This window comes from Ursus americanus, chromosome 9 (assembly GCF_024610735.1).
Source record: "Ursus americanus isolate L20-20 chromosome 9, mUrsAme1.1.p, whole genome shotgun sequence".
Taxonomy (NCBI): domain Eukaryota; kingdom Metazoa; phylum Chordata; class Mammalia; order Carnivora; family Ursidae; genus Ursus; species Ursus americanus.
Window position 1 is genome coordinate 27,928,558 of NC_142135.1, and position 13,053 is coordinate 27,941,610.

At 38.0% G+C, this 13,053-nt stretch overlaps 1 protein-coding gene across 6 annotated transcripts in view; it reads right to left on the reverse strand.

Moving 5' to 3' along the window:
- PKHD1L1 (PKHD1 like 1) overlaps nt 1–13,053 on the reverse strand; it is a 148,683-nt gene that overhangs the window by 67,938 nt on the left and 67,692 nt on the right. For all 6 annotated transcript variants that reach the window (XR_006781065.2, XR_015725752.1, XR_006781066.2 and 3 more), the window contains exons 40-48: nt 12,507–12,656; nt 10,700–10,874; nt 9,559–9,715; nt 9,053–9,209; nt 7,736–7,815; nt 7,144–7,273; nt 5,964–6,093; nt 2,045–2,286; nt 628–764 (exon numbers count right to left, since the gene is read on the reverse strand). Coding sequence is in view for 3 of the 6 variants with exons in the window: in XM_045805776.2 (XP_045661732.2) it covers nt 628–764; nt 2,045–2,286; nt 5,964–6,093; nt 7,144–7,273; nt 7,736–7,815; nt 9,053–9,209; nt 9,559–9,715; nt 10,700–10,874; nt 12,507–12,656 (1,358 nt within the window). In the remaining 3 variants the exon portion in view is untranslated. The remainder of the gene's footprint in view (nt 1–627; nt 765–2,044; nt 2,287–5,963; nt 6,094–7,143; nt 7,274–7,735; nt 7,816–9,052; nt 9,210–9,558; nt 9,716–10,699; nt 10,875–12,506; nt 12,657–13,053) is intronic.

Below are 13,053 nucleotides of genomic sequence, written 5' to 3' on the forward strand. Positions count from 1 at the left end.
AGCATCACGAAGGGCAAGTGCAAAGAACCTGAGACGGGAATATGCCTGACATGGCCAATCGCTACAAGGAGGCCCATGAAGTTGGCAGGCCATGAGCCAGGGGAGAATCATAGGAGGTCAAGTCAGAGGCCAGCTGGGGGACAGATCGTGTGGGTCCTATGGGAAGGACTTGGGCTTTTTGATTTTGGTGTGATATGAAGCCATTAAACAGAGTGCAACAAGATCTAATTTACACTTAAAAATTTGTATTTGGCTGTGGAGTGGAGATTCTGTCGGAGAAAGGGTGGACACAGGATGACGAGTTAGGAGAAAATCGTAGTCATCTAGGTTACAGGGGTTGGTGGCTTTGTGTGGGATCGGGTAGCAGTGGTGGAGAGAGAGTGGATGCGGGTCATTGTATTTTGTGCGCAGCGTGGATAGAACTTGATGATGAATTTGATGTGGGGTATTAGAAAAATAGAGAAGCAAAATAGAGAATGGTTAAATGGGTGAAAAATTGGGTGTTTACTTATCTGTCTCCTCTACCAGATTACAAGCAGCATTTGGTAAACAGCTGGAATTCAGTGCGTATTCATTGTATGAATAACCTTTGGCAAACCACCGTGATTTAACAATAATGCCTCTCACCTCTACATATTCTATTCTTCCAGTTACCATGTTAGCACCAGGTATGGGAGCATGAAACATAATGCAGCCTCCAAACTGGTCACTTCCTATTTCTTCTCCAAACTTTCCTTGGAAGCATGTCTGTGTAGCAAATTCACCTTTAAAAAATATTTTTTAAAACAACATAAGGAAAAATCATGGTAAAATCCTTGAATTATAGTAAGATTCCCCCCATTATATCTTTTTATTCATATATATTTTTAATCTCATCCTGGGACATAATTATTTGCATTCACATCATTTCATCCTCTAGATAGTAAGAGAGGTAAGTACCTTGTCTTGTTTATCTTTGCATTTCCTAAAGTACCTATTACAGAATTTTTCAAAGATACTCAATAAATATTTGAAAGGTTGAATGAATACTGATAAAAGTATGTTGTCTAATTATCTCTGAAGCTTTGCCCCAAGATTTGGGGATTAAGATAATGCAATCTTATGGTTGTGTAGCACTAAAATATGTATTTTGATAATTCCTGTAACTATAGTAAGGGGGCGGAACAGGACATATTCTTATTTTAAAGATGATCAAGTTAGGGGGCACCTGGGTGGCTCAGTGGTTAAGCGTCTGCCTTTGGCTCAGGGCGTGATCCCAGCGATCTGGGATCAAGCCCCACATCAGGCTCCTCCGCTAGGAGCCTGCTTCTTCCTCTCCCACTCCCCCTGCCTGTGTTCCCTCTCTCGCTGGCTGTCTCTCTCTGTCACGTGGATAAATAAAATCTTTAAAAAAAAAATAAAGATGATGAAGTTAGGTTTCATGGACTGTAATCGAATGTAGGTTACTTGACACTGAATCCAGGGAGCCTTGGCTCATTTATCCCATTGAAGGAGAGGCTATATTTAAGCTCTGTTTGCTGGTATCTAACTACATATTGGATTATAATGGTATTAGTTATTACATAAAAGTATCTGTCTATCTATCTATCTATCTATCTATCTATCTATCTATCTATCTACATACACACACAGGCACACACAGAAGAACTGCGGTAAGTTAAGCATAGCTATGGTATCAATTCTGTCTAATGACACCTGAGTGGAAGAGACACATGTCACTTCAGGACCAAAGTAATTAAGTGCTGTCGCTTGACCCCCCGGCCATCACATGAGTTCTTCTGTGCCAAGGGTCACAGAGGCATCTGTTGAAGTGAAGCCTCCACAGCCCAGATCCTGGAATCGTTACAATGAGCATTTTGGGCACGTGCAGCATGAATGAGAAATAAATCTTTCTCATCTTAAATCACTGCCATTGGGGGCTTATTTATTAGTAGAGCATAACCTAGCCTGGCAGTTTTCAACTGGGGGTAATTTTGCTCCCAGGGACCATTTCTGCAATGCCTGGAAACAATTTAAGTTGACAAGCTCTGGCTGCTAAAATTACCAGTGTCAAATCCATCAGGACATGCTGGAATTTTGTTACTCCACTCCACATTATCAGATCCTCTTATTAAAATATTTCTTGTAAGAATTCCGACTTCGGCTCTCGCTTCCAACAGAGTTCCGTCGGGGAGTGGGACCGTGATTCCCAAGTGTGTGTGATTCAGCGGAGTAGTTAGCGTTATCTTCGTGCCATCGGCAGATACAGATGCGAGCGTCCTTTTTTCATTCTCGCGTTGACTGTGTCTGTAAAATTTTAACAAAAAACTTTCAAAATTAACCTAAATCAACATAACCTTGTGTTAGTGCATTTGTCTGACGGTCTTTGAACACTTCATCTATAAAATAGGAAATTTTTAAATGTCATACAATATTCTGAAGAGGAATTTGAAGATGGTCTCTAAGTCTTTCTTTGAGTAACTGAATAAATTTTACAAATGCATTTCAATTAAATAAATATTTTCCAAGTGCTACAGTTGTTCAGAGAACTATACTCATTCCTATAAAGTATTCAAAAGAACTATTTGTTTATAACTTTGAAGATCATACTCAATGGTTCTCAGCTGAGGATGATTATATCCTGCCATGAGACATTTGGCAATGCCCGGGCACATTTTTGGTTGCCACAAATCAGGGGGTGCTACTGGCATCTTGTGGGGAGTGGCCAAGGATTTTATAGAAACATCCTATAATACACAGGGCAGACCCACACAACAGGGACTTGTCAGGTTCAAAGTGTCAACAGCACTGAAGTTGAGAAACCCTTATAGAGGAAGCCGCTGGTGGTTCTGGAGTAGGGAAAAGAAATGACTGAAGTGAAGTGCTGGATGTCTCATTTCTACCACTTCTTTTTTTTTTTTTTTAAGATTGTATTTATTTATTTGACAGAGAGACGAGAGAGAGAGAGAGAGAGAGAGAACACAAGCAGGGGGGAGTTGGAGAGGGAGAAGCAGGCTCCCCGCTGAGCAGGGAGCCCTATGCAGGGCTTCATTCCAGGACTCTGGGCAGACGTTTAACAACTGAGCCACCCAGGCTCCCCGCTACACTTCAGTATACCTCCAAGTCCAGCCACAGCCAAAGGACTTACATCAATCCTATAATACTCATTCATGTATTTGGTCGTTCAGCAAACATTCACTGAATGTCTCGCCTGTTTTCTAGGCACAGAGCAAAGGATGCCAAGTAGAAAGTGACTTTCAGGAGACGTGTGTCAGTGCCCAGTGGTATATTATCTACTGAAGCGTGGGCGATGCAGTCAAAACGGAGGTAAGCTCAGGGGAGTTATTTCTGTGTCTTCCTGACATTCCCTTTAACTCTTCTCTCCCTTAACAAATCTTTCTTCTCTTTTAAATACCAGTTCAAATGACAATGTCACATGGGAACTAGGTAAAAAGTCACCTCTCGACTTCAGGAGCCCTTCTTCTGGATTCCCAGCACATTCTGCCTAATGTCCTGTCAGTGCTCACTGTTACCACACTGCGGTCCCCTCACCTCGGCTACTACCAGCCTATCTGCTGCCCTGTCCTTGCCGCTACCTGGCTGCTCCTCAAGGTAAGGCTTCTAGAAAGCAAGTCATTTTGTAGGCTGAGCACTTAGGACACTACCTGGCACCACTCACTAACAGTGTTTGATGGATTCAACAAATTAATGCAGAATGAATTTGTGACAGGGAGAAAATAGAGGAATGGAGCCTGGATAGGAAGGTGATGTCATATTCCAGGTGTGAGGGACAGAGTCGAAATTAAACTGAGAGCAGGGAAAGAGGATGGAAGAGACGTTGCAAGGGCAGAACCCAAAGAACCTGGTGATGTGCAGGAAATGAAGGATGCTGGTAGTAGAAAGTCACTGGGAAAGTTTTTGTGAAGATCAAAATTATACTATAGGGTTTTAAGGGGGAAAAATGGATAACAAAAATGCAATTAGAAAAATAGGCATAATATTTAGGCAATTTCATAATTTTTTTAAAAAGACAAAATAGGGGTGCCTGGGTGGTGTAGTTGTTAAGTGTCTGACGCTCGGTTTTGGCTCAGGCTGTGATCTCAGGGCTGTGAGATCAAGCCCCAACTTGGGCTCTGCACTCAGCACAGTCTGCTTGTGACTCTCTCCTTCTCCCTCTACCTCTCCTGCCCACTCTCTCTCTCTCCTCCTCTGTAAAAAAAAAAAAAATAATAAATCTCTAAAAAAATTAAAAAATAAAAAGATAAAATGAAAGTGGCTAGAAAGGATAGGAGAATAAAGGTGTTTCTCATGATAGTGAGTGGATGGAGAAACCCACAAGTCCAAAAGACCCCGGGAAGGAATTGTGTGGAAAGGAAGCCAGGGGGAGTTGAGGATGAAGGGTGCTCGAACTAAGGGTGTATCAATAGCACAAGATCCCATAGGTGGTACAGAAAAGGGGTTTAGGCTGGTCTCTCCCAAATTCTCTTGGATTCAGATGATACAGAGATTTCTTTGAGAAGGTTCTGCAAAGCATCCTTTGTGTTATGTACACCTAAATACACTTTTCATTCCTTTGTAATAATACTTAACATTTATTTTTTTTAATATCTATCATTTACATAGCACTTCCTTTGAGCCAGTTCCTTTCTAAGTGCTTACACATACTAACTCATTTAATTCTTACAATAATTCTGAAATAGATATGAAGAGCGTTCCAGTTTTACTGAAGCACAAACAAATGAAATAATACGGCTGCAGGACTCGTAAATGGTATTGCTGGGAGGTGGACCCAGCCTGACTAATTTTAGAAGTAATATTCTCAACCACTGCTTTACAAATTCTCAAATACAACTTACAAACGAAATAGTGAACAGTGAGTTAAATTTAGCGGGAAATTTCTTAATTTTTGTTTCTTAAAACTAAATATCCCTCAGCTAAATTCTCAACTTACCCTCTTATTTCATATAGAAAAGCTTTAAATGAGAACTTTCTATTCTTTTAGTAAGCCCTGTCATTTTGCTGCTTTTTATTTTGCCATTATGTAATTAAAATTTCTTTCAGAGGCAGAAATAAAAGGGCACTTATAAAGCTATGTATATATTTAACTCTCCCTAACATCTGCAGGTCTTTTTTTAACTTGGAAAATGGCAAACTCAAAATGCCATCTTGAATTTTAATTCTAAATTGAGTCATGACCTTAACATAATTTAGCTGTTTCTTATCATAAATCACTATTTGTTACCTGATAAGCATAACATATCCAATTTTGCTATTACCCATACTTTGAACAATAAAACAAAAATACAGCTCCTCTTGCTCTCTTTCCCCACCAATATTCTGTGTAGCTATCTTACTTTTGTTCCTTTTATTTCTTGCTTGTTAATACATATAATTAAACAGAAATTAAAGGTCATAAGCTGTTTCAATTGTAAATGTCAGGCATGGAAAAGGTTATGTTAATCATCACCCATTCTATAATAATTTTCTCTCTGATTCAATCATTACTAACAATCTTACTCCACGGGAACCACTGCCAAGACTGTAAGATATGAAAGAGTTCACTAGCTGCTTTCAACTGTGTTCTCCGGCAACCCCAAATAAAGCAGTTCATTTACATTTTTGCATTCATTAATGTGTTTAGCTAAAGCTCTAAGTCAGAGGTTTCTAAATGACTCTTAACAGCAGAATGTTTTTTCCAGCAAAATCTTATATGAGAATCTAACCATGAAAAATATTTCATTAGTATACATTTTATAGGTTCAAATTTATACTTTTCCTTATTATAAATTAATCAATGAAAAGAACACACTGGTGTTCAACCCAACATTAACATTTGGCAAATACATACTTGGCTGTTCACATTTCTTTATTATAGCTTTCAAATTTAAATCAAATAGTTGTGGACTTTCTGAACAACCCTTTTTTACATAGTTTAAAAAATCTCTGTCCTAAATTAAAATGATCACGCCCAGAAGACATCATACCTGTGACCTGTGCTTGCAATTACAATCTTATCTCCTGGTTTCCAAGTTACCGCTTCTTGTAAAATCAAAGTTCTCTCCCCTGCCTTTGCAGTATGAGCCAGACGAGTCCAGATCACAGAAACAGGCAGACCTGGAGCCAACATACACACTGAGTATTTCTGAGGATGCATTTTCTTGCATAGTGAGAGCTTTATGCATTTTAAATTTTTGCCTGGATTGAATAAATTTTGGGAAGTCTCATTTTACCTTAGCATTCGATACCTTTCTCAAAAAAGAAAAAGGAATATTTAGAACGCTTGCTTTATAAAAGTGACAGGTTTATGATAACATGCGTGGGTCTACAAAACTAAAAAACATCTGCCTGCAATGATATACTCCACTTAAAACAATCTTCTTTATAGGAACACAATATAAACATGGTGTGATACTATTGCTAAAATGGGCAGGGGCCTCTTATCTTTGCCATTGTTGATCTAACCACTTAAACTGGTAATCTCGAGACAAATGAAATGTGTAAATTTCTGAAGATTATATTAGGATATTTATGTAGCACAATGCAGGACAACAGTTATCATCATAGTAGGGATGTTTATACATTCTAAACTTATAAAAGAAATAGTTTATTGCAATATAGAAGACTTCAATATAAAAAGGATTCACACCATGCTTCCTTTGAATAAGTAATCCTGATACCTCAAACAGGACCGCAATTGCTTTTATTTCCTGACACATTTCCAGAATATAGTTATATAAAAGTACAACTATAAACTTAAAGTCATATTTTTAGAAAAAGCCTTTTTAAAAATACAAATAAAAGAAGTTACAATCTTTGCTTCCAGACTTAGTGCTTTTTTATATAGATAAGTGAATGCAGTAAACAATCACTACGTACAAAGCGCTAAAACAGGCAAAAGGTGTTATGGGAACATATGGAAAGGAATAAGCAGAAAGGTGTAGAGAAGACCCAGAAGGGCTCCACCAGGAGTGACCTCGGTTGTAGTCGTGGTAGTCTGAGGGGCTGACCTGCCCTGCTAAGGGGAGGGCAGAGATAAAGGGGGATGCATAAAGACAGGAGAAGCCTGGCAAGTTTTCTTTCAGAGAGAATAATCAAGAGAATTATCTCTGGTTTTCTGGCTAGTATCTCCTGGACCAATTCCCTGAGGCCTTTTGGCTGCCCTACCATGCAGATCCAGGATTCCCTCTCGCACGGCCAGAGTTTTGGCGCCGTATACTGGGAGTTCGGGAGATCGCAGGTGTCCATGCAAAGTAATGACTGCCCTGTGTTGAAATGGTGATGCTTCTGTCCCAATCTGCAAGGGGTTTCACAAGCATCATTCAAAAAGTTAAAATTCAATATCCACAATTCTAACCACTCGAAAGTCATTCTTTCTTTTGAGAAACTGATTGTTCAGTTATCCCACAGTTCCTTTCTTATGACAGATAAACCTTAAATTTTCTAGGCAGCCAAGTACACTATGTCAGATCTTTGGAAAGAATACTGATTGACTTTAGCCACACCTCAGAACAATTTTTTTTTCTGTTCTACTTAAAATTCTGCTCTATGATAATACACTATTATCTTTCCATTAAAAGCACAGGAATACTCTGGGAAACTTTTCACCCAGAAAAAGGATTTCAGACTAATAACAGAGACATACATAAAAAGAAATTTATGAGAGTTTTTTATAATTAACTATCCATTTTACACATGATATTTCACAAAGAAATGGAGAGAGGTTACTGATGATTATATATTAGGTTCTCTCATATACCTGAAGAATGCCTCCGTCTGTAATTAGAATATTTTCTGCCTGCAGTTCAATGTCAGCTTCATCAAATATTAGAGTCCCACCTATGAACCATACAATTTTGAAATACAACACAAGGAAAATTATCATTAAATGCTATTTATTAAATTATACATAAAAAATTAATTTCTTATTCTTATCTGCTATCATTTTGCATGTCACTTAACTTCAGCTCTTTGGCAACATAAAGTATAAAGGCTTCAGAAAAAACCCAGGAGTTGATTAGAAAATTAAATCCCTAGGCAGAAGATTTTTCCTTAATCCTTGTTATTTTCAGTGGGCTTTTAAAGAGTGCAGCTACATGAATTAAAGTTCTATAAACACAGAGCCCCAAAATATAAGTTAAGAACAAAAAAATTAAAACGAAAGAAAAGCACTTTTTGTAGAAATCATTATAATGCTGACATTACCTCTGAACTTTTATCCACTAATCTGCACTAGCAACACCTATAGCCTGATTGGCATTAAAGACTGTGCTAAGATACATTCTGATGAGACTGATGTAAATTTGTGAACATAAAACTTTACTTGTCCCATGGTCCAATAGCTAATAACGTCAAAAAACTGAAACACTACTGTTATCCCAGAAGTTCAAACAAAAACAAAATATAAAGGTCTTTGAGCAGCTAAAACCATTACGGCAAAATTTATACATGAAAGCCCAAGGCATTTTACCCTTGCCAATCATTACTGCTTTTACGCGCAATTACAAGAGTTCTGCTTATTTAGTCTTCTACAGTAATAACAGAATATCAAGAAGCAGAGAGAAGCCCAAGTACAATGAAAGCATGTTCAAAGGCAAAGGTGAGAATCACAACTGGCATCCAATGGGAGTCAGAGGGTCATTTAGTATAGAATTTAGCAAATCTCTATGATTTTATAACCCCTGGGGCCCACTAACCCAGTCTTTTTCTAAATGGGAAATACTTTTCACTGTTATGATCCACCACAAGCTCACAGGCATATGCGCATACGCATACACACATTATTATTAAAACAAAAGTTTCATAAAACATTTAACTTTAAAAGATGCTTCCCCATAAACATGCAAGACACTCTGATATTTTCTTTTCTATTTCCTTAAAAGATTCTGCTTCCAACACACTAAATAATTGCATACCAGAAACAGATTCTAATGCTCAATTTAAAGAACACAGTACTACACGTTACATTAAAAACCTCATACCACTATGGATATTCACAGTCATGAGTTTTAGTTAAATTTACTTCACAAAAATATGCCATAGACAGAATCTAAGAAGCAGACTTTCAGAAATTTACCCTGAATAAGCAACATTTTCAAGATAGGTGTATTTTGATCCAGCAAAATTGTCTGTCCTTTTGTAATAACAACTAGAGACCCTTCCTCTGGGGGAGATTTTCCTCCCCATGAAAAGTTGGAGGACCACGCATCAACATACAGGAAGTCAGAATCATCCTGTAATAAAACATGAGAGACTTTTAAATTGAGAGTTTTTATCAGAATTCCTCATTCAATTTCTCAAAAATGAAGACATCTAAGCCAGTAAACACTTTCATTAGTAATAAAGTATAATCTACTTTAAATGTGATAGTTGCCTGTTGGTTTATTTCCCAATAATAGTGAAGTAGAAAAATCAATTACCAATTGATTCAATCCAGAATAATTCAAAACCTGAAATCATAAAATGTTAGTAATAAGCAACAAAAACATGTAACTTTAAATTTAGTATAGTTACATCTCAGTTATTTTTTGGAGACATTAACATTTCTATTGTGATGATGACTATACTCAACAGAGCTTTTACCAGTCTGGCCATGCCCATGCTTCTGATGCTGACACGCACTGGAGCCCACCCTGAAGAGCTGTGGGCATTTGTCATACAGATGATATATGTCTTGTTGGAATATTCAACATCACATTTGGCTTTGGCTATGGTGATGAGAACATCTTGCATGTTTTCACTGTAAAGAAAAAAGGGGGAAAACAAAACACTGATGTTTTTTCTCAAATTTCTAGGTCACACTATCAAACACTCTTACTGATATGCATTATTGCAAAAATAATGACCTTACTCTATGACCCATCAAAGTGCAGACTGACACTTTTTTCAGTAGTAAGACTTCAAAATATTTGTTGAGAAAAAAGTAAACAAAAAGATTAAAAAGCCAGGAAGTAAAACTCTACAAATTAGCAGGCATTCCAATGTTGGAGGAAAACTGCCTGGGTTCAATTTATTGAGAGATGCTTTGTTAGTCTCTAAAGAGCTACTTTTGTAAGAGACTTTCAGAGATCCTTTTGTTTATGTGATATTTTCACCACTTTCAAAGACTTTAGAATTCAATATCCATGTAAAAATGCAAGTCCAAGGTCTTGAGAAATTATGGATTTGAGGAATTAAAACTGCCTCCTATGATTTAAATGATCTGGGGTTTTGAAGTCAGCCTTATCCCCTTGAAGAATGATGACAGTGCAGTACATACATTTGAGCCAAATACTGAATATGCTTAGGAAGAAGGAAGCCGACTAGTTACAGTGAAATGGAGGTGATGCATGAAGACATGTTTCATTGACCCAATGAAGCAGATCGTGGTTGCTGACGAGATGGTGAGGGAAGCATAACAAGATGTGATTTATTCTTGGGATCTGACTAGGATTTGGCGCAAGTTATTTAACCTCTCTAATTTCAGTCTCCTAACCATAAAATGGGATAAAAACATCTAAGAGGGTAAGGCAGAAAGTTTCCATGGGGTAAGAAGGTGCTGGACACAGAATAAGTCCCTGATAAATGTTAGCTATTAGTATGACGATGCGCCTCAAGCATGACTTTTGAGCAGATGGGTACACATCACATGACTATATTTAAGCACTGTTCTTGCACATGAGAAAGCAGGAGTGATAGTGTGAGCCCGCACACACGCACTGATGTACGTGTGCGAAGACAGTACCTGAAGCCCGATCCCGTGATTGTAAGTCTGGTGCCCCCTGCGGTACTGCCTCTCTTGGGATATATTTCGGTGATGAGTGGAGTCAGTAACATAGTATACGTAAAAGGAGTCGTGGACTGTGACAAATCCTTCCCATTGACCACACTCACTTCGCAGGCTTGCTCAGGTCCTCTGCCTAGGAGAAGAGGATCGAACTAAGGATAGTTCTGCCCTCAGGCCCTTACTCATTCCCAAAACCCCGGAACATTTTACATAACATCTTCCTTTTCCTGAAATCACTTCCAATATACACAGGCTGTAAGGCTCTCTAGCAATAGCCAAAAACATCACAAAGTTCATGCACATTACTGAAGGGAAAAAACCCTTAGACCATTCCTTGGAGCCTCTTGGTGCAGACAATTCTGCAAACCTCCCTGCGTGGGGTGCCAGCCCTAGAGGATCCAACACTGCAAATCAGAGCAGGAAGGAGGAAGAGCTGCTAAGGCACGCACATGGCTTGTGCCAAGGAGTGACAGCTGGAGGCAAGATGTGGGACAGGACAAGCACAGACACGCAGCGCAAAAGTGTACAAAGCAGCAGCAGAGCTGGTGTTAAGACAACCCAATAACCTCGACGAATCTTGACAGCACTGCTGCGTTTCTTTAAAAAACCAGCATATAAACTGATGTTCAAATGATAAGTAAGCTCGTTCACAAAAATGTTATATTTACTTCAATATTCTTTACGAAGTCAGAAAAGGGGGGCACTTGGGTGGCTCAGTCAGTTAAGCATCTGCCTTGGGCTCAGGCCTGATCTTGGGGTCCTGGGACTGAGCCCTGCGTTTGGGCTCCCTGCTCAGTGAGGAGTCTGCTTCTCCCTCTCCTTCTCCTTCTTCCCCTTACCCCTGCTCAGGCTCGCTCTTTCTCTCAAGTGAATAAATGGAATCTTTTTTTTTGAAGTCAGAAAAGAAGTCAAAATGTTTAGAAAAGTTTCATCAGACTTTGTTAAAAAATGCATATAAACCCTGTCTTTATTCACCTAGAGCATTCCTTTTGGTTCTTCTTAAATTTCATTAGGTAATTAAAATTTGTTGTATACTTAAAATGTCAGATAGTTAAACTTCACAATAACCCAAGAATTAGGGTTAATAATATCTCCATTTAATAGATGGACAAACTGAAACAGAGGAGTTTAATTACTTAGCTGAGATGACATAGTAAGTGGCAAAATGAGATTTGGGGGCTCCTGAGAGCCTGGGCTCTTAACTGCTAAATAATAAGAGTAATAATAATAACAGCAGCAAGTCACATATCATGTTTCAGATAGCATTCCATCCACTTTACATACATTAACTTACTAAACGTCACAATAATCCTATAAAGTAGGCGAAAGTGATTATTCTCACTTTACAGATGAGGAAACACTGAGGCACAGAGAGGTTGAATAACATGTCCAAAGCTTGGGTTTGAATCTTGGCCATGCATTCGCAGGGTTTATACTCATAACCATTATACCACCCTATCTTAAATGGAAGCTAATTGTTCAATAGGAATTAAAAATGTGTTCTCCATTTGGCATGCTCCATTTATGCGATAAACCGAAACACTGCAATTTATTATAAACAATTCAACCAGCCCAAATGTTATGAATCTTGCAAGACATATAAACCTAGAAAACAAAGATCTGAAGAAATTGTTTAAAATCAAGATAGTCATAAAGGTGATTCGACTGCCCCCAAAACACAAAAATTTGGAATAAGAATTAGACGCTGATTTCTTTAACATTAACCATGTCTCAAACACTGCCATTCTTTGCTCTGACTACTCACCATCATTACGTGGAATTTGACACAGTAGGGTTGTGCAATCAGATTTAAGCCTGTCAACTGCACATTCTGAGCCACACACTAATATAATTGAGGTCTGTGGATTAAAGCCGGTGCCTGTCACAGTCATGGTCTGACCACCACCGAAGCTCCCTAGTGAAGACACACAAGACGGAAAAACATAGCTAATGAAAAGAAAACCTCCTCTGTGTATTTATTTTAAAACCTGAAGTGGAAGTAAGTTACACCAAATGAAATAATTCTTAGAACTGAAGTTTATATTATATTATATTATATTATATTATATTATATTATACTATCCTATATTAATGCAACCGAATGTCTTTTGATTATAGTCTTCTAACACCTTTACTGAATAAATATTACATCCCATCATTTATTTAAACTACTTCTAGGGACTAAAATTTTATTTAAGAGAGATGTCAAAAAGAATTTCAGAGTAGTCAAAAGATAAATGTAAAATTACTATTGATTTAGAAGTACGTTGGTTATACTTTAAGGTTTTAACTACTAAAATAATTTTCAAATA